Here is an 18,067-nt window from a genome sequence, read left to right on the forward strand (position 1 = left end):
CAGCAGCAGCACACACACACACACACACCCATTCTAGTTGGACCTGTTATTTTTCAAAGTAAGCTTAACAAAGCAGGTTTTCAAAAAGTTATAGGAGTAATCAAAGTTCTAGTTCAGCAGCATGCAGGTATATTTCAAGTAGGATTTCCAAACAAGTGCCTTTTCTTTTTCTTAAAAATTGACCGGTGACTAATTCACCAGTATAAAAATGAACGCCATGAAATCCGAAGATTTTAAGGTTAAGGCTAATAATTTTACTTCACACTCATATACACAATCATAAAACATTCCATTTTAAATAGCACATTTCATTCAGTTTCTGGAGGCTCTTGTTTCCTTTGACATCATCTCTTGTGAAGTTTCAAACCACACAGAGCAAATCCAAGACTCCTGTAATCGCGTTATGCTGGGAAACGTCAGCAGCTTTTCTGCCTGTCCGCTGTGCTTACAAAATGGCTGGGTACTCGTAAATGAGCAATGCAAAAATATTATAGGCAGAATATACGATACAATATTAAAAATGTAGCAATGTTTTGGAAAAGACCATATTTCAGTTGGTGAATGAAATGCAGGCTCCTAGGTAGAACCCAAATATGTTTGCGTGTGCTTATATATAAATATTCACACGGATAAATTTATATAAATAAAACAGCAAACCATTGCGATGTGTTTTTCTTAAGGTTTTGTAAAAACTTGGTGGCCTATAAGGCTCATCTTGTGAACATCCCCACTTCCTTATTATTTCCTATCCGAATTTCAGCAGCTGATTTCCTATCAGACGTTTGAAAAGAGAGCAGCTTCCAACTGAATACATGGTTATATGGCTACAACTCTTTCTTTTTTAAAAAAATGGTAGTTTACATATATAAACTTCACTTTACAGAAAAAAGCTATGTTAAGTCAAAGGATGCAAGTGTCAGAAATGACCGACAGAAGTGTTAGAAAGAGTCCAACAGCTGTTTGACTATTCTGTGAAAAAGACGAAAAAGGTTTTGGCAGCAAGATCGTATCAATCTGTTTTTCCCCTGCCTGGTTAAGTGTGGTATGTGGTGTGTTCCCCACCCATCTTTCCGCAATGGTGCCCATTCTTGTGGATTTCAAAGCCATCTAAATAAATATAAGTGTCCTACGGTCCACTATGAGTGGAAGCACATATAAATATATATATCTCCAGCTTGAAGGACAGCCGCACATGTGATTCTCCTCTGTGATCCAGTATGATGATCAGCTGTTTCTTTGAGAGGAGGGCTCGATTCAGGCTGCTCCTTGATTCCCTCCACCCTTCCATGGCAAGCAACTGGATTCTCATGGATTTCCGCTTTTTAAAAAGGGTTCTCTGTGTACAGCCTTGACTGCTCCATGCAGATTGGCGGATAGTTGTACATATGCCCCAACCCCCCATTTAGAGGAGGTGCAATTCTTTTTAACCACTGCCACCTCACCATTTAACTCCCCCACTAAATTCCCCTATTAAGGGAAGTCAAGCAGAAAGGGCAGTGCTTGCTCTGTGAATATAATACAAAGATGCTTCATGAAACTCATTGGAGAGTCCTCAAATTACGCTTCATTTGCAGGGAACCCAGCAGGACGTTCGCCTTCCCCTTACTGAAACCTACGGCTAGGTGGGAACGAGATTGTGATCTACCATTTGGGAGCATCTTACAAAAGTCGTATGTACACAGGCCATAAAATGGATGCGTTAGTAGTTACCAGTAAAGAAAGCTACTGAAATGGCAGAGACAGAATACTGTATATGTACTGTATTACGTTAAGAGCAGCAAGCTAACTATTTTACAGCTAATTTCACTAATCTCTCTGGAGTATATCTATGAAATTCCTGAGAATGAGTAAGGTTTTCAGTATTGCCTGAAGCTTCTTTCCATAGCTTCGTGGCAGTAAGTGAAATATTCTCTAAAAATCCTTTAGACCAATTTCTATACAATTTCACAAATCAGAAGTGTTACAGCTCTTGTATACTTACAAATACATTATCAATCAAAATCTTAAAGCAACACAAAGAAGGGTAAAGGGGGGGAGCAGTATGTTTAGCAGGTGTGTACTACACATATACAGTGCCTCAGCATACACAACCCCAACCCGGGGCAAAACAAAACGCTCATCCGCCATTTAGTGGCATTTTTAAAGTACAATTTGTGCTTGTTTATTAGTGGATTATACAGCAACAACTATCAAATGAATTTAGATTCCGTACTCGGATTAGGAGGACTAATTGCTTTGTGTTTTTCATTACTGCATGTCTTATTACCAGGACCTGGATAACGCAGGGCTTCGTACAAAGGTGCCGATTCACACCTTCCCCAGGGAAGTGACTGAACTTCCATTCACTTAAAGGTCATGCCGGTAGCGCTGATAATAAGGGGGATGTTTCAGCGGGGTGGTTAGTGACCTACAAACCATTATAATGCGGCCCCCATCTTTTGTTGATGTGGTCAAAGGTGTGCGAAACCCACTGCTGCTCAAGGACTTTGTATCTTTCTTTACATATATAGAGAGGTTTGCCACGCCTGCAGGAAAGAATAAAATAAAAATTAAGATCAATAATCGGTTGAACAGCGGGAGCCCAATGCAATTTGCTACCTTAAGCACCTGCGTTATGTGATGCAGGAGATGCCCCCAACCAGTCTTTGTGGTGCCGCAAGGGACCCTGAGTGCTGCCTCTTTGGACAGCCTTAAATTACCGTATTGGCCCGAATATAAGCCGCACCCGAATATAAGCCAAACACTTAAAATTGGGGAGGGGGGGAGAGAGGGGGGAAAGCCACTCCCTTAAAATTCCACAGGCACTCACACCCGTTCCGTTTTACCATATGTCTGTTTCAGCAGCGATATTGCAAAAGCCAATTTTTGTAAGGACATGAATTTAAACCGCAGTTTAGCTTTTCACTGTCGGAATTTTTTTGGGGGGGGAAGAGTGCAGCTTATATTCAGGCCAATACGGTATGCTGCCTCAAGCAGCTACAGTTAGGTTGACACTGAGAATAGCTTAAATCCTCCTTTTTCAGACAAAGGGGCATGCACATATCCACGTGTGAGTTTTCTTCTTAGCAGGTGCCCTCATATTAGCCCCCCCAAGCCTATTTAACCCCCAGTTTTTTAAAAAGCTTGGTGATTTGGCCTGGTTGCTTCTGAAGGGGAGGTGTGATATTATTATGCGAAATTATTTCCCCTGATTTGCCAAACACCTTGGTTACGAGAACAAAACAGTTCAAAAGGGGGGTAAAGGTAAAGGTACCCCTGACCATTAGGTCCAGTCCTGACTGACTCTGTGGTTGCGGCACTCATCTCGCTCTATGGGCCGAGGGAGCCGGCGCTTGTCCGCAGACACCTTCCAGGTCATGTGGCCAGCATGACTAAGCCGCTTCTGGCCAACCAGAGCAGCGCATGGAAACGCCGTTTACCTTCCCGCCGGAGTGGTACCTATTTATCTACTTGCACTTTGACAAGCTTTTGAACTGCTAGGTTGGCAGGAGCAGGGACCGAGGAACGGGAGCTCACCCTGTTGCGGGGATTCGAACTGCCGACCTTCTGATCAGCAAGTCCTAGGCTCTGTGGTTTAACCCACAGCGCCACCCGCGTCCCTAAAAGGGGGGTAGCCCTATGTTAAAAACAGTGCAAATTATCCCGTATTATAAAAAGCTTACCTGAGATCTCTGTCTTCTTCACCATGTGCATCCAGGTAAACAGAACCCCAAAGGCAAAAGCGATGACCACGAATGATGATGATGACGGATGCGTTGATCAAGAGGAATATGCCTGTTCCAGCACCGCAATTTTGCGAGTGCTGAGGTTTGGTTTTGGGAAAGAGGGAAGAGTTCTTTGTGAACGGCTTTATAACAAATGTAATGATCGGCATCAAAATACAGTGGACCCTCCGGATACAAATTAAATTCGTTCCAGGGATCCGTTCGCAACCCCAAAAGTCTGTAGGCAGAGGCGACGCTTCTGCGCACATGCGCAAAGTGCACAGAGCGCTTCTGCGCATGGCGAAACTCAGAAGTATACACTTCCGGGTTTGCCGCGTTTGTAACCCGAAAGTTACATATCCAGAGTGGTACGTAACTCGCATGTCCACTGTATAACAAAAATGAGCTCAAAGGATTATAAAGGCTGGAGTTCACCTTTATTATTTATTATTAAGAGTTGTTCCGCCAGGCCTTTGGTCAGGGCGCAGCCTGACTCCCTCCTCTGGCAACCTGCACAGAATTTTGCTTAATTGGTTGCCATCAATTTGATTTAATTAATTTTTATAATGAAATATTTTTAGATTGTGTGATTATTTGACTGATTATTTGATTGTTGTTAGCCGCCCTGAGCCCGGCTTCGGCTGGGGAGGGCGGGATATAAATAAAATTTATTATTATTATTTATTATTAATGAATCCTTACCTCTCTTGCCCTGACCTAGCCACTGTGATCCACCTCCAGACGATTATTGTAACTCACTCTACGTGGGGCTGCCCTTGAAACTGACCCAGAAACACCAGCAGGTGCAGAATGCTGTGCTGAGACTCCTTACGGGGTCCTCGCCGCAGGATCACATTCATCTGGTGCTATACCAGCTGCAATGGCTCCCGGTGGAGTACAGGATCAGGTTTAAGGTGCTGGTTTTGACCTTTAAAGCCCTATATGGCCTAGGACCCTCGTACCTACGGGACCGCCTCTCCTGGTATGTCCCACGGAGGACCTTACAGTCTTCAAACAAAAACATCTTGGAGGTCCCGAGCCACAGGGAGGTTAGGCTGGCCTTGACCAGAGCCAGGGCTTTTTCGGCCGTGGCCCTGATCTGGTGGAATGCTCTGTCACAAGAGACTAGGGCCCTGTGGGACTTGACATCTTTCCGCAGGGCCTGCAAGACAGAGCTGTTCCACCAGGCCTTTGGTCAGGGCACAGCCTGACCCCCTCCTTTGGTAATCCTCACAGAACTCTAGCCCAATGGTTGCCGTTAATTTGATTCTGAATTGATTTTAGAATGTATTTCAATTAATTGATTGTGATTTTATGTAAATTGTGCTACTTTTACTGTTGTTAGCCGCTCTGAGCCCGGCTTTGGCTGGGGACGGCGGGATATAAATAAATTACTATTATTATCATCAGCAGAAGCTCACACATGGACTTCCTTCCACTTGTGCAATGGGAGTTTCCACCCTTTCTTCCCCTCCGAGTCCCTTAAAATTGGCTCTGGTGGGATTGGGAGAACCCTCAAAACAGGGGGACAAATGGGGGATAATTCCATCTGGCAAGCTGAAGTGCTTCTCTTGTTGGAACAACCGACATAGTGCAACATTTCATTCCTCCCATAGCTTTCTCCTAGGTTCACAGTCCTCTCCACTCAGTGTTTCTGCATGGCCAGGGGTGCTTCATACATTTCAGTGGGTAGGGCAGTTCTGCACAGTAACACACAGAAAAAACTCCTCTCTTATATACCGTATTTTTTTGCTCTATAAGACTCACTTTTTCCCTCCTAAAAAGTAAGGAGAAATGTGTGTGCGTCTCATGGGGCGAATGCAGGCTGCGCAGCTATCCCAGAAGCCAGAACAGCAAGAGGGATTGCTGCGCAGCGAAAGCAGCAATCCTTCTTGCTATTCTGGCTTCTGGGATTCAGAATATTTTTTTTCTTGTTTTCCTCCTCCAAAAACTAGGTGCGTCTTGTGGTCTGGTGCGTCTTATAGAGCGAAAAATACGGTAATCTATAGGACACAACCACTAATGTGAATGGGGAAACCTTGCAAGTCATTCCATGCTCAGTCTAGGTCATCTGCAAGAGATCCCAGGATCACAAAAAAAACCAAGTGGAAGCATTTTTAGGCGTGCTTCCTTTCCAAATCGCTTTTGGGAAACAGGTAATGTTTATTACTAGTTTCTTACCAAGACACATTCACAGTAGCTCTGTTGCTTGCAGCAAAGTCCTTTCAAACACACAAAAGTGCCACAGACTAGACAAACAGCGGGGTCTTTAGGAACTTTGGAACAGACTGAACAACTTTTTCTGTGATAGTATTGGAAAATGGTATTATAATTTTCAGGCAGTTGTAGGAGACGTGGCAAGTCCCATTTAGCTTCTTGTATAAGTAAAATCTGGAAGAGATAATGGGGAAATGTGAAAATGTTTCTCCAGAAGTACAATAGTTAAATTTCATAAATCTTAGTTTTCCAAAAAGTTCCCAGATAAGCAAAACCTTAAGAGAAACTGACGGGCAAACACACCAATTCTCAGAATTATAATAAATCAGAGTGATTATGATATTATCTCTGCAAACCTTTCAGTTTCTGAAATCACTCTTTCAGTTTTCTGTAGCTCCATCTGTAATAATGCCCTTATATTTCTTTCCAGAAAATGTTTATGGTAAGTTATTCTTTTTGCTTATGGTGGCCATTTCCAATTCAATTAAAATGATTTATTTAAACCATCTATAAAGTTTATTAGCTTCTAGAGAACAATTTGGCAGTACAGTCTGATCAAAAATTTGCTAAAAAGGAAGCTGCTGTGCTGCTACTTTGTAACAAATAATTTTTAAAAATGATTTTTAAATAGGGTTAAATTTGAAAGGGAAAGCAGAGTACCGTATTAAGCTGCAGCAATTTTTATTTATTTCACCTACCTTTACTTGGGTTGGATGCTTGCCTGCAAAGGAAACCAATTCTGAGCACCATTGGGATATTATGTCAAAGGCTGGCACAGGCCAGTCAAGACAAGAGGCACTGGAGAACTCTGACGATTGGAAAGATGGCGGTAATAAACCCAGGCAGTTAGCAAGCACGGTAAATTCTTCGTCTTCCTGTTAAACATAAAAGGAAAAAGAGCCAGATGCGTCAGATATTAGGAAAAAAAGGAAGCCCAAAGAACAATGCTGTCAGCTTGAGCGCATAAATTCAACTTCATCAGTAGTGTCCAAACGTTTTTCAAAGAGGGCCAAATTTGATGAGGTGAAGGGCCGTGAGGGCCAACCAAAGTTGTTGACCTTTTCTTAGGATTTAGCTTTTACAGTGGTACCTCGGGTTAAGTACTTAATTCGTTCCGGAGGCCAGTTCTTAACCTGAAACTGTTCTTAACCTGAAGCACCACTTAGCTAATGGGGCCTCCTGCTGCTGCCGCGCCACCGGAGCATGATTTCTGTTCTCATCCTGAAGCAAAGTTCTTAACCTGAAGCACTATTTCTGGGTTAGCGGAGTCTGTAACCTGAAGCGTATGTATCCCGAGGTACCACTGTATAAGGATTTTTAGGATTGTTGAGGATTGAATGAATAAACCAACCGGTGGACTGCATTAGGCCTCTGAAACGGACTTTGGACATGCCTGAACTTCATGATGCAAATTCATGCTGTGCTGTTATGATACATACACATACACATACACACACACACATACACACACACAATCAAGTTTAATCTTGCATCTTGGAAATATCGGCAGTATTTTCTCTAAACAAGCGCATTTCCTAGATAACGCAGGATGCTGTGTTAGAGTGACGTCAAAGGTATAACAACAGATTAAATGAACCAGTTTTTCATAGTACCTGACAGCTAGGGAGCTCTGCTCCAAAGAGATGGTGCTGAAGAAGGCTGGTAATCCTGAGGAAAGGCAGACAGAACTGCTGCAAATAAGTCTCTATGGAGTGTGGGCACCAAGCACTTGTGCTGTCCTAAATTAGAGTTTTGAAAAAGAAGAAGAAAATCCTAATTGATTTAACTCATGAAGAATCAACAGTGCTCTCTGGTAATTCTATTTACTAGTGCTATGAATGGTTTGCAAACTAATGCTGATTTCACCCTCATGTATTTAGTAACTGTCAAACTGAGCTATGGCTAAGAAATATATAAACCGTACCATGGCTAGGTCTTCAGTTTCCTCTTGCTCATAGATCTTCCCGTTATAGAGTTCACTGATCACGTGACTCAGCAATACTTCCCAAGACTTTTTTGCATTTGACATACTCTGTGATTAAGAAGAAATTTATTAGACAATTGGAAAAATAAGCAAATGCTGTCACCCCAATCCAACAATAATTCAAATACATGTACGAAATCCCATGTCAATATGGGTTTCCATATTCTGTTGTTGTTGTTTATATTCTGTTATTGTTGTTGTTTCTTATTATTAAAAATGAATATAGAACGGTATGAAAAAGGGAATTATAAAACATTACAAGGGAATATACTAAAGCAGCTTAGCAAATGATTTAGAAAACTATACTTCCTTAATATATTGCTGTTATAAACATTTAAAGCCAAACCAGAAACTTCTAATTTGCTATAACCCTACCTTTTCAGATAGTGCATATCTTTCAGAAAGGCATAAAATAAATTCCTATCCCTAAAATTCCTAACTGGGTTATTTAGCATACCCATTTGCAAAAAGTTGGTTTAATTGCCTTAGTTACCATACTCCAGGATCTTTCCATCACAAAACCAACACTGGCCAATGCCACCCCATTTCCATCTTAACACAGTTTTCCTTTAGGTTACAGTGAAAGTTGTTTTACATATCTTTATTCCATTTTTCTCTAAGGTAAGGCTTTCCTTGAGAATGCTCTTTAACAGATCAAAAACTCAATAAAGATTATTTTTAGTAATAGTAGTAATAATGCATTTGATAAGATTTTAGAATAATACAATAGACTGGATGTTATCCAAGGTAAATAATAGCAGGCCATTATTTATCAAATTGACTGTGAAAGAACACAGTGGCTGTAGTTGTATCGACGTCAGTTTTACTGTATCTAGTATATAACAACAGAGATGTCTATCTCATTTAGAGAAACAAACTGTGGACATGACACAGAAGTGACTTGGATTTCATGACATTCTGACAGCTTCTGTAATGTAAAACCTGTAGTAATAATAGTACATGATGTAGTAGTCATAGAAGTTGTGGCAGTAGATTAGTGCTGAAGGCTACATATCACAGCCCAATGCCCTAATTCTTGGTGATGCCAGAATCAGGCAAGCATCGAGTTCTGATGATGCAGATGCAAAGAGCTTTTCGTGCATCCCGATTGTGCCATTTCTTCTCATTCGGGTGAGAAGGATTGGAACAAAAGGAGAGAAGAACAATCCCTTCAGATCTGTGAAAAGACCATAGGAATAAAGGAAGGGGCAATTCTAAACACTGTTTCTTGTTGACCATTGTTGACAGTTCCATGTTGACTCAAAGGGTATCAAATTCTGAGTTCCTATATGGGTGGATGGAATCCTCAACCAGAAATGTTATTTTGAGGGTCAGATCCCCAATCAAAGAAGAAGCTCGAGGATACATATAGTCAGATGTTGAGAAACAGATTTACCCCACTCTCCAAAGACCCATTGTAGAGGCCTTCAAAGAAAGTTCCAAAATGGAGTTCTGCTCTCTTTAAGTTAAAATGACCCAAATGAGGGCAAATTGTCTAATCCTTAATCCTCTATGTTCTACCTGGATAATCAAGGCTTTGTAAAAAAACAAACAAACCTAGGAGCAGGAGAAAGGCCAAAGGGCTCAACTTTGTATTGGATATGCCTTGTAAATCATCATAAAGCACCACTGTTGGTTCAATAACTTGCTAAGATTGGTCTCCACAATGTTCTGCGTGTTTGTCGTGGTGGTGAAGTCAGGAGAGGCAAACCTGTTCTCAAAGTACCTGGTTAGCTATCTCAGGCAGAGGAAACCTGACACTTAATATGCTTTGCTGGAAAACATTTCAAAAACTCATCACCACCAAAGCAGGTCTGGGATGGTGAGGAGCTCTTCGTCCTGGTAGACTGACACTGTCTTTCAATCGAGATGTAAAAAATCTGAACACTTGGGAGAAAATGCAATATAAAGGTTGCACAGATCTGTATTCCAAAGAGACTAACAGGGCTTAAATGTGCTCAGCTGGATATAGAGTTGCATCATTAGCAGTCTACTTAGCTTTTCATAAACCAACACACCTTTTTCAGAGCTCCTGAGTTCATCCACGTCATCCTGTCTTCAGCACTGCATTTAACCGAAAGTGCGACAAGAGCTTGTATATACAACAATGTGAAGAGCACCTTTATGATACAGGTAAAGTGTTCTACAAAAGTACGAAAACAGACAAGGTCAGTCAAGCATTCTAAATTAGATCTCAATTTTGTATACAGCAATTCTACACTCTACAAATTTGTATTTCCCCCCCAAAGGAGCCATCCAAAACTTGAAACGCATCAAGTTATATTTTGTAAGGAGCTAAACATACACTAATACATTAAAACCTAAAAGATTCAAGTATTAAATTTATCCCTGCTGGTCTGAATCAGTGTTTTATTGCAGCTGTAATGGTTCATTTTATTTATTTTTATGTGTGGTTTTATTGCTTTGTTTTTACGGATGTTGTTAGGTTTCGGACTGTGAGCCACTTTGAGCAAACTGAATAAGATGGGATTTAAATGAATATGTACATTTTCAGAAATGATAGCTTCTGCACTGGACAATTTAACAGGTCTCAAAACTACTATCAAAATCAGGAGGTCATGTTTAATGAAAGAAAACGAAAACAAGGCCTTCCACTGTAAACCAGTTATCAGCTTTAACTGGAGCACTTAACAATGTGTGCAAACAGAGATTAATGCAACAATATTTAAAATAAATTGAACAAGGGTTTTATTTTCCTTATCAGGAGTGTTGATAGTACATGCAATAGGAAAGCAAGTAAAATGCAATAGGAAACAAGAATATTAATTTGGGGCTAGCATTTACTGCAGAGGTACAGCTCTACAAACAACCTTGCAGAGAAATGTCTTTTGCAATATATCCCTCAGGAACTCCACAAACTTTACCAATGCTCTGAAGGCTTTCACTTTCAGCTAAAGCCACTTTTTACAACTCAGCATATCCTGCCTGCCTGCCATTAAATGCCACATTAAATGTCATCTGCAGAAAGGCTACAGCTTCGGGAAAGCAGCTTGTCTAGTAAGCAAAATAGGTAAAAGAATTGCTATTTCACAGTTAATCTGGAAATTGACTGCCAATATTCCACTAAAGCTTTATTTGCTCCCCCAAAGAGAAAAAAAAAAAGAAAGAATGAAAGCCAGCAACTTCAGAACAACTCAGGGAACCTGTCCGTTTAAGTTTCTGCAATGGAAAATAAACACAATGGGCGAACATGGACCAGAACTTCAGGTATTACCCAACTGCTTAACGCTGCCACATCTGCACACAGAACCACATTCAGAGAACAGGTGCTTTTATTTGTAACAGTTGGGTGACTGCATATAATTGAGACTGACTGGCCACTTGATGTTTTTAAGAGTGCTTATTCCTGTACTTTACACTTTAATGTTAGCCATCAATAAATTAGTCTGATCTCCAGGCTGCACACAATTAATGAATCACAACCACCCTCTCTTAAGCTCAGCACACACACGTTTCTTCATCCCCTCTCAAAGATCCCGTCTTCTAAAATGTCTCATTCTCCTACAAATTCTTTTGAATGTGTCAAAAATGTTTCTTAACCCTGGGATGCACAGCTGAACTCCCAAGTAAAGCCTTACTGGTCTTACTAAATGCTGAATAGAGCCACGTGGCAACTTCTATGTTCTTTAAAATGACGTCCCTGGTGGTGGTACATGCCGAAAAGGCAGTGGCTTTCTCTTCTACACAGGTCCAAAGCAGACATCATGCTGACTCCAGGTTAACCATAATTAATTTAGAAGTTAGCCTTGGGAACATAGCAGTTCAATGGGCAACAAATATCATTATCAAGTTTAATCAGCATCACCACACAAAAATCTCTTTTTTTACATTTTAAACATGCACCCATTTCCCCCATCTTAATATTCTGAACAAAATTCAGCCAACTAAATATCTTCAACACTGCGCTTAATCCTTTAGGTCACACAAAAGGCGTATACAACAAAGAAAACTTATACCCTCTTACTCTTTGAGCCTTCCATGTATAAAACGATGGAGCTATTGACTGCACTGACCTCTAACATGATGTTTTCCTACAATCAAAGGCTTAATTTGTGTTTTCTCTTTTGAGGTGGATTCGGATCAAATTTTCCTTTCAGAATGAACAGCCTGAATGGTGTAATGGCATTTACTTTGCTTTAATCAATGCCGGATTGAAAAAAGATAGCCAAGGCCATTCAACAGTTAATAAGTTAGTTAATAGAATTCCCATGGCCTTGCTTGAAGGACAGGAGATGCTATTAGGACACTGCTTATTAAATGCTAATTTTCTCAGAGAATACCATGTAGGTATTTTTAAACAAAAAGGAGCTTTGTTCAAATAGCCACCTGACAGACTACATTCCAAAAAAAGGGAAGGGTATAAAAACCACCCAAGAAATATCAATCAGATGTGTCTTCCAAGACTAGGAACAGACCTATGTTAAAATTGGCTTTGCTGCCACATATAAAATGTGCTATTAGGCACACATTAAAGTAAGAAATATTCTTTCTGTCTGTTCCTTGCCAATAAATTCTTTAAGCAGCTAAAGACAACCTGTGATTCTCTTCCGATTTAAGACACAGTTCTGTTAGAAGGCCCAAACAACTGGTTTCTTGGGAATTTTATTTACAAAGGTGCAGCTATATATGAAAAGGCTGCTTTCATGGCTGATTATACTTTATATGGAACGTCCCTGATATAAAAAATATCACAGATGAAGCCAATACCATGTCAACAAATTATAAAACTGTTAAAGAGAGGAATTCTATTCTGTAATGCCCATAGTAACACTTTTATCAAAATGTACCTGTATCACTGCGGGGAGCGGGGAGAGAATTGGGTTAGTATTTTCAAATAGTAAAATTAATGGTTTTAAAAACCTGACAAAATAAGCAGTGATAAATCATTTCTGCTTCAAAAGTATCTTGGGATTCCAGTAACTTATGCTCAGATTTATATATGCAGCAACCATTACAGATACTGTATTATAGCAATTATCTTTGTCGGGTGTGACACAATTGCCACAATTTGAGCAGTTAAATTGAAACGAATTATTCTCTTTCACCCTTAGGCATTCGCAGTTCAATGTGAAATATTAAGCAGCCCCACTGCAGTAAACGAATGAAGGTCAAACGAAAGGACCCAACCTCTTTCCTCCCCGCATCTCAAGGAACTTAATAGTCATTCTCAGGCCTCCTGGTTTTACTGTACAGTTGTCTGATAAAGGTGAGAAGACAGGAGTCACAGATAAGCCCGTCAAACCACAACAAAAATTTCTGTTTGATGTCAACTTCTAGAGATAAGGCAAAGTCATTATTTGAGCACACACAGCAGACAAGGTTTATTTGCTGTGCTGCTTTAAAAGCCACTGACAAGGGAAACACACCGAGACTTATTATTTATGCATTTCCCCCCCTGAAACATACCTTTGCGCAATGGCTGTGGCATTGTTAAAATCTGGATGAGCAAAAGGGACGAGGCATCTCTATAAAGTACTGGGACTTCTGGCTGTTCCTCACTGCAAATCCTGGAAATTATGGAAATAATTATATTAGGCACAATAACCCCATTTCCTTAGGAATTTATGCAAGTTTCTGGAAGCGATACTGTTATAGACTGTAAACATATAAGGACACACTATATTTGTGGAAAGGGACGCGGGTGGCACTGTGGTCTAAACCACAGAGCCTAGGGCTTGCCAATCGGAAGGTCGGCAGTTCGAATCCCCACAACAGGGTGAGCTCCCGTTGCTCAGTCCCTGCTCCCGCCAACTTAGCAGTTTGAAAACACCTCAAAGTGCAAGTAGATAAATAGGTACCACTCCGGCAGGAAGGTAAACGGCATTTCTGTGCGCTGTTCTGGTTTGCCAGAAGCGGCTTAGTCATGCTGGCCACATGACCCGGAAGCTGTACGCCAGCTCCCTCAGCCAATAAAGCGAGATGAGCGCCGCAACCCCAGAATCGGCCATGACTGAACCTGAGGTCAGACGTCCCTTTACCTTTATATTTGTGGAAGCAGAAGTCTATGCTTTAAAACCAAAAATTGGGCGTTCAGATACCCATTGAAAGTTCACCTCCAAGCTCGTGGAGGGCAGTAGAGCAATGGAGCATGGAACTCACTCTTGGGTTACTTTTACATGCAAGATCACCTGAAGAGAACATGTCTGTCTATACAATATAGAACCAGAGATGCAATGGTGTAATGTGCAGGTGAATTATTATAGAATGTTCTGCCCAATTATTTTAGTGAATTAATAAAACATCCCCAAGATGCTGTATTTAATTGTTGCAATCTTACTTTGCTTTTGGAAAAATTAGGACCATTCCTCATGCATTTCAATACATTAATAAACATACAACAAGTATATTGAGTCATTTTTTTATACAAATAAGAGTAACTTTTAAAATGAATGCTCAATTTTCAAGTGGAATAAAGTGATAGCAATAATTTTGTTTTATAGGATGCAGGTCAAATAATAATGTTTGCAGAATCAAACCTTTAAATTTATATGGTTTATAGGATGCCTGGCAACATTGCAAAAACAGGGAAGGCTTGCAGGAGCAAGTGAAACATCTGACTAAATATATTCATTTTGCTAGAACGGAAGAAGTGAAATGATATAAAATGCCAAGAGATAAGCTCCTTTAGTTTACGTCAAGCACCAGAGCACATTAAGCTCTTAAAAATTGCTCTGTCATTTATTAAAAGCCTAAGCAACTTGTTCACCGTGACACTGAAAACTGTCTTTTATAAAGTCTGTTTGGAATATGGAAATGAACCACCCTGCTAATCCCTTCAACGCATATGAGGAAGGCAGATAAGTGTGGCTTCCCAAAACACTGCTACACAAGTAGTTAAGAAAAAACAACCTAATGTAAAGTCTGATAGTGATAAAGCAAAATTATTGAAAAGAGAATCAAACTGCACCATGCTGCAGGCATAAACAATCTATAACTATAAACTGTATTATATTCCAAGATACTGACAAATTAGTTACCCGATGTGTGTGTTTGCATGTTTTTCCCTCCCTCCCTCCCTCCCTCCCTCTCTCTCTCTCTCTCTCTCACACACACACACACACACACACACTGAACCCCCATTGAGCATAAAGGGACTTTCCTTCTGAGCAAAATGCATAGGATTTTGCTGCACAATGTAGTTTTAAAAGAGAAGAGAAAGTAAACATGAATAAATGCATGGCTTAAAAAATGAATATGGTCTCCAAATCTTTACTAGTTGAAAAAATGGATGGAATAATTGTTTGGGTATAAAAGGTCTTTGGATGGGGTAGGTGAAGTGAGCTCTGTTTCTAACACTGCAGCAAATTCAGTCCCTTAAAACGGTATGTTCAGCAGAGATACACTGCTCCACTTGGTGCCTCACAAGGTTAAAACGCTACAGAGAAATTGGTCTATAGAAGTGCACTTACTGCAAACTCTCATCATTCTGCATCAATTGGGTTAGTTTCTTCCATGGGTTGTAAGCAGAATCAATGCTGTAGAGGCGCATGTGCATAGCCAACACATGAAACAGCTGATCTGAATGGATAAAGGGAAAGAACTAATGAGTTAATTATTTGGTTGAATGAAATTAAAATATTTCATAGTCCTTTGCAACCGATTGTTTCATTTTCTAGATTACTGTGGCTCCCTAACTCATTACCAGCTGTTAATATTTGACAACCCAATCCGCTATAGCTGGCTTTAGCATGCACCAAGAGCCATGTAATAGATAGTGTGGTGGATTTAGAACAGGAAGACCCGAATTCATATCCTACATGAGCTACGCAATTTACTGGACGACCTCAGACAAGTCACCATCTCTTAAACTTAATGTCCCCCACAGGATGCTGCAAAGATAAAAATGGGACAAGCGCTACGTAAGCCACCCCAAGCACTTTGGAGAATGGGACAGGATACATATATAATAAATCAAAAGTTTTACATTGCAATTGCTCGAGTCACATCCATGCAAGAAAAGGAAATGAGGCTGAACCATGGTGTTCAGCAGCTTCCCAAAGGTTTCTGCAGGTGAGATACAGTGGCTTAATAAGGGCCTTCTCTAGAGCACTGCCATTACACAGCAAATCACCATTTCTATATCCATTCAAGAGGCAAATTCTATTATCTGTTTTCAGTGTGGGGTTCTCTTTCGGATGGAGTCTTAAGCACTGTCTCTTTACAGTAACACTGAATAAAGCAATACAGTAATAAAACTGCAACCGATGATAAAGTAGGAGAAATGCAAAAGAATGTCACACACCACTTTTCTTCAGAGGTGGCTGTATTTTGGTGCAGAAAACAGTTTATTTCCCCTTGGGGATCATTTGTAACCAAATGAGCCAGTTTAAAGAGAGACATTTCCTAAATTACACGACTGCCGAGTCTTAGATCTTGTCTAGATCTACAGAACCAGACTGATGAGAGGAGAGTACTGCAAAATTAATCCAGATAAGGAAATCTACGACTCATAATTGCTCTCTTCTATTTGAGCCAAGCTGCCACAATGCAGGCATGATTATTAGAGTTGCCCCATGTTATGGGATCCCCTGCCATGTTTTGAATTTCTTTTTGCATGCTTCTTCACAACTGAATCTATAATGGGGAAAAACACATTTTTACACAATTTTTTAATTCAAAGAGCAGTTGGTTTTTGTTGATTATTTCACGATACCATCATTTTAGTTGACAGTCAGCTCATAGTCAATCTACCATTTCCACGCCCAAAGAAGTTTTCGTATCTATTTCCTTTGCAAAATATAAATCCTTTATTGCTCACGCTTTCTTTTATTTACTATCCCTCATTTCTGTTCTTCTATCCCTGGCTACCAGCTGAACAGACCAGGAGATACCACATTTAAATATAAATCACAAGAGGAATTAATTTATTTTCCACAAATAGACAATTATTCATAGGCACTTGGGAGGCCAAAACAGCCTCATGCTTATGTCAGCTGATTTTAGCAGAGCTTGAGGGCTGTAATTAGTTCCTGGGGTTTGGGAAATAATTGAAGGCGCAGATGACATTGGAACTGATTGCCGTCACCTGTTTTCTGAATCAGATGCAGTGAATGAGGGCAAAACAAGTTTCCTGGCAAAAGACTGGCATTTTATTTATTTATACTGACAGCATTATCCTACATATGTCTATTTTGAAGCCTATGAGGGAAAAATACTGAATTATGTTGAAAAAATTGTATTGAAGCTGCAGTAAAAACATTCCCTTCCCTAGTTACACACACACACACACACACACACACACGTTGTTGTTATGGAAACAGAAAGCACTAGCTAGCAGAAAGGAGTTCAGCAAAGGTTTACATGTTGTGTACACTAAACCATGGTTTGACAGTACGTGCCATGCCCAAAAGGCTTCAGCTTGTGGGTTGTACACTATTTTCTCCCTCTCCTTCCATGCGATGCAATTTCTGCACCTTCATCCAGGGCCTTAGCAAACCACAGCTTGCATTTTCATCCAAATCAAGGAAACAGCGGTTTGCTCAAACATAGGCTGCCTACTTAGAGCTGCAGTGAGACAAGATACTCTTATTTTAAAAGTTGTTCAGGGAGTAAAAGGTTCACTGGACATCAGAGGGCTTATGCTGTTGTCCCAACTTCATGTACCAGGATGTATCCAAACATTTCATTAGGCAGGACATACACCTATTTCAGGTGAAGAAAAGAGGACAGGTGATACGTTAGCTCATCAGGACCTAAGAAAAGAGGAACTTCGTCAGCTTCATAGCATCTCCCCCCCCCAAAAAAAAAGAATCGCTATGCCCTCTGGGTAGGGGGTTTGACCTAGCCATCCCATGTATTTGTGGTGACCACTGAGTGCAATTGACAATTCCTAGTGTATAAAGGAACAGAGGTAAGACCAAGCAGGCATCTTCACAACTACATGTCCTGGGTTGGGTCCCGTAATTGTTTGCTGTTTTGCATTTGTCAGTATGTTTATTAGTCTATTGCCTGCTAACCTTTAGCTCTCTATTTCTATATCAGGGATTATTTGTTATTGAATTTTTATAACGTATTTCTGGCGTCTGGTGACATAAGTGACAATCCAGGAACTCTCTCTACAAGCCCAGCCCTGCTTAAGAGTTGAAGGAGTTTTCTGCAGGCAGCTGTTATAAAATGGACTGAAGTTCTCAACTCTGAAGAG

The 18,067-nt window shown here is 40.4% G+C and overlaps 1 protein-coding gene across 1 annotated transcript in view; it reads right to left on the reverse strand.

Annotated features, from left to right (window-relative positions):
- Nucleotides 1-2,126: 2,126 nt before the first annotated feature.
- The window catches only part of UBR3 (ubiquitin protein ligase E3 component n-recognin 3), an 89,290-nt gene continuing 73,349 nt past the window's right edge, over nucleotides 2,127-18,067 (reverse strand). The window contains 9 exon segments of the mRNA XM_082210354.1: nucleotides 2,127-2,525; nucleotides 3,663-3,802; nucleotides 5,886-6,095; nucleotides 6,620-6,796; nucleotides 7,535-7,660; nucleotides 7,846-7,953; nucleotides 9,924-10,048; nucleotides 13,333-13,433; nucleotides 15,336-15,444. Coding sequence (XP_082066480.1) covers nucleotides 2,408-2,525; nucleotides 3,663-3,802; nucleotides 5,886-6,095; nucleotides 6,620-6,796; nucleotides 7,535-7,660; nucleotides 7,846-7,953; nucleotides 9,924-10,048; nucleotides 13,333-13,433; nucleotides 15,336-15,444 — 1,214 coding nt within the window. The 3' untranslated portion in view covers nucleotides 2,127-2,407.

Source organism: Podarcis vaucheri (genome assembly GCF_965113315.1).
Source record: "Podarcis vaucheri genome assembly, chromosome: 1".
In the NCBI taxonomy this organism is placed as follows: Eukaryota; Metazoa; Chordata; class Lepidosauria; order Squamata; family Lacertidae; genus Podarcis; species Podarcis vaucheri.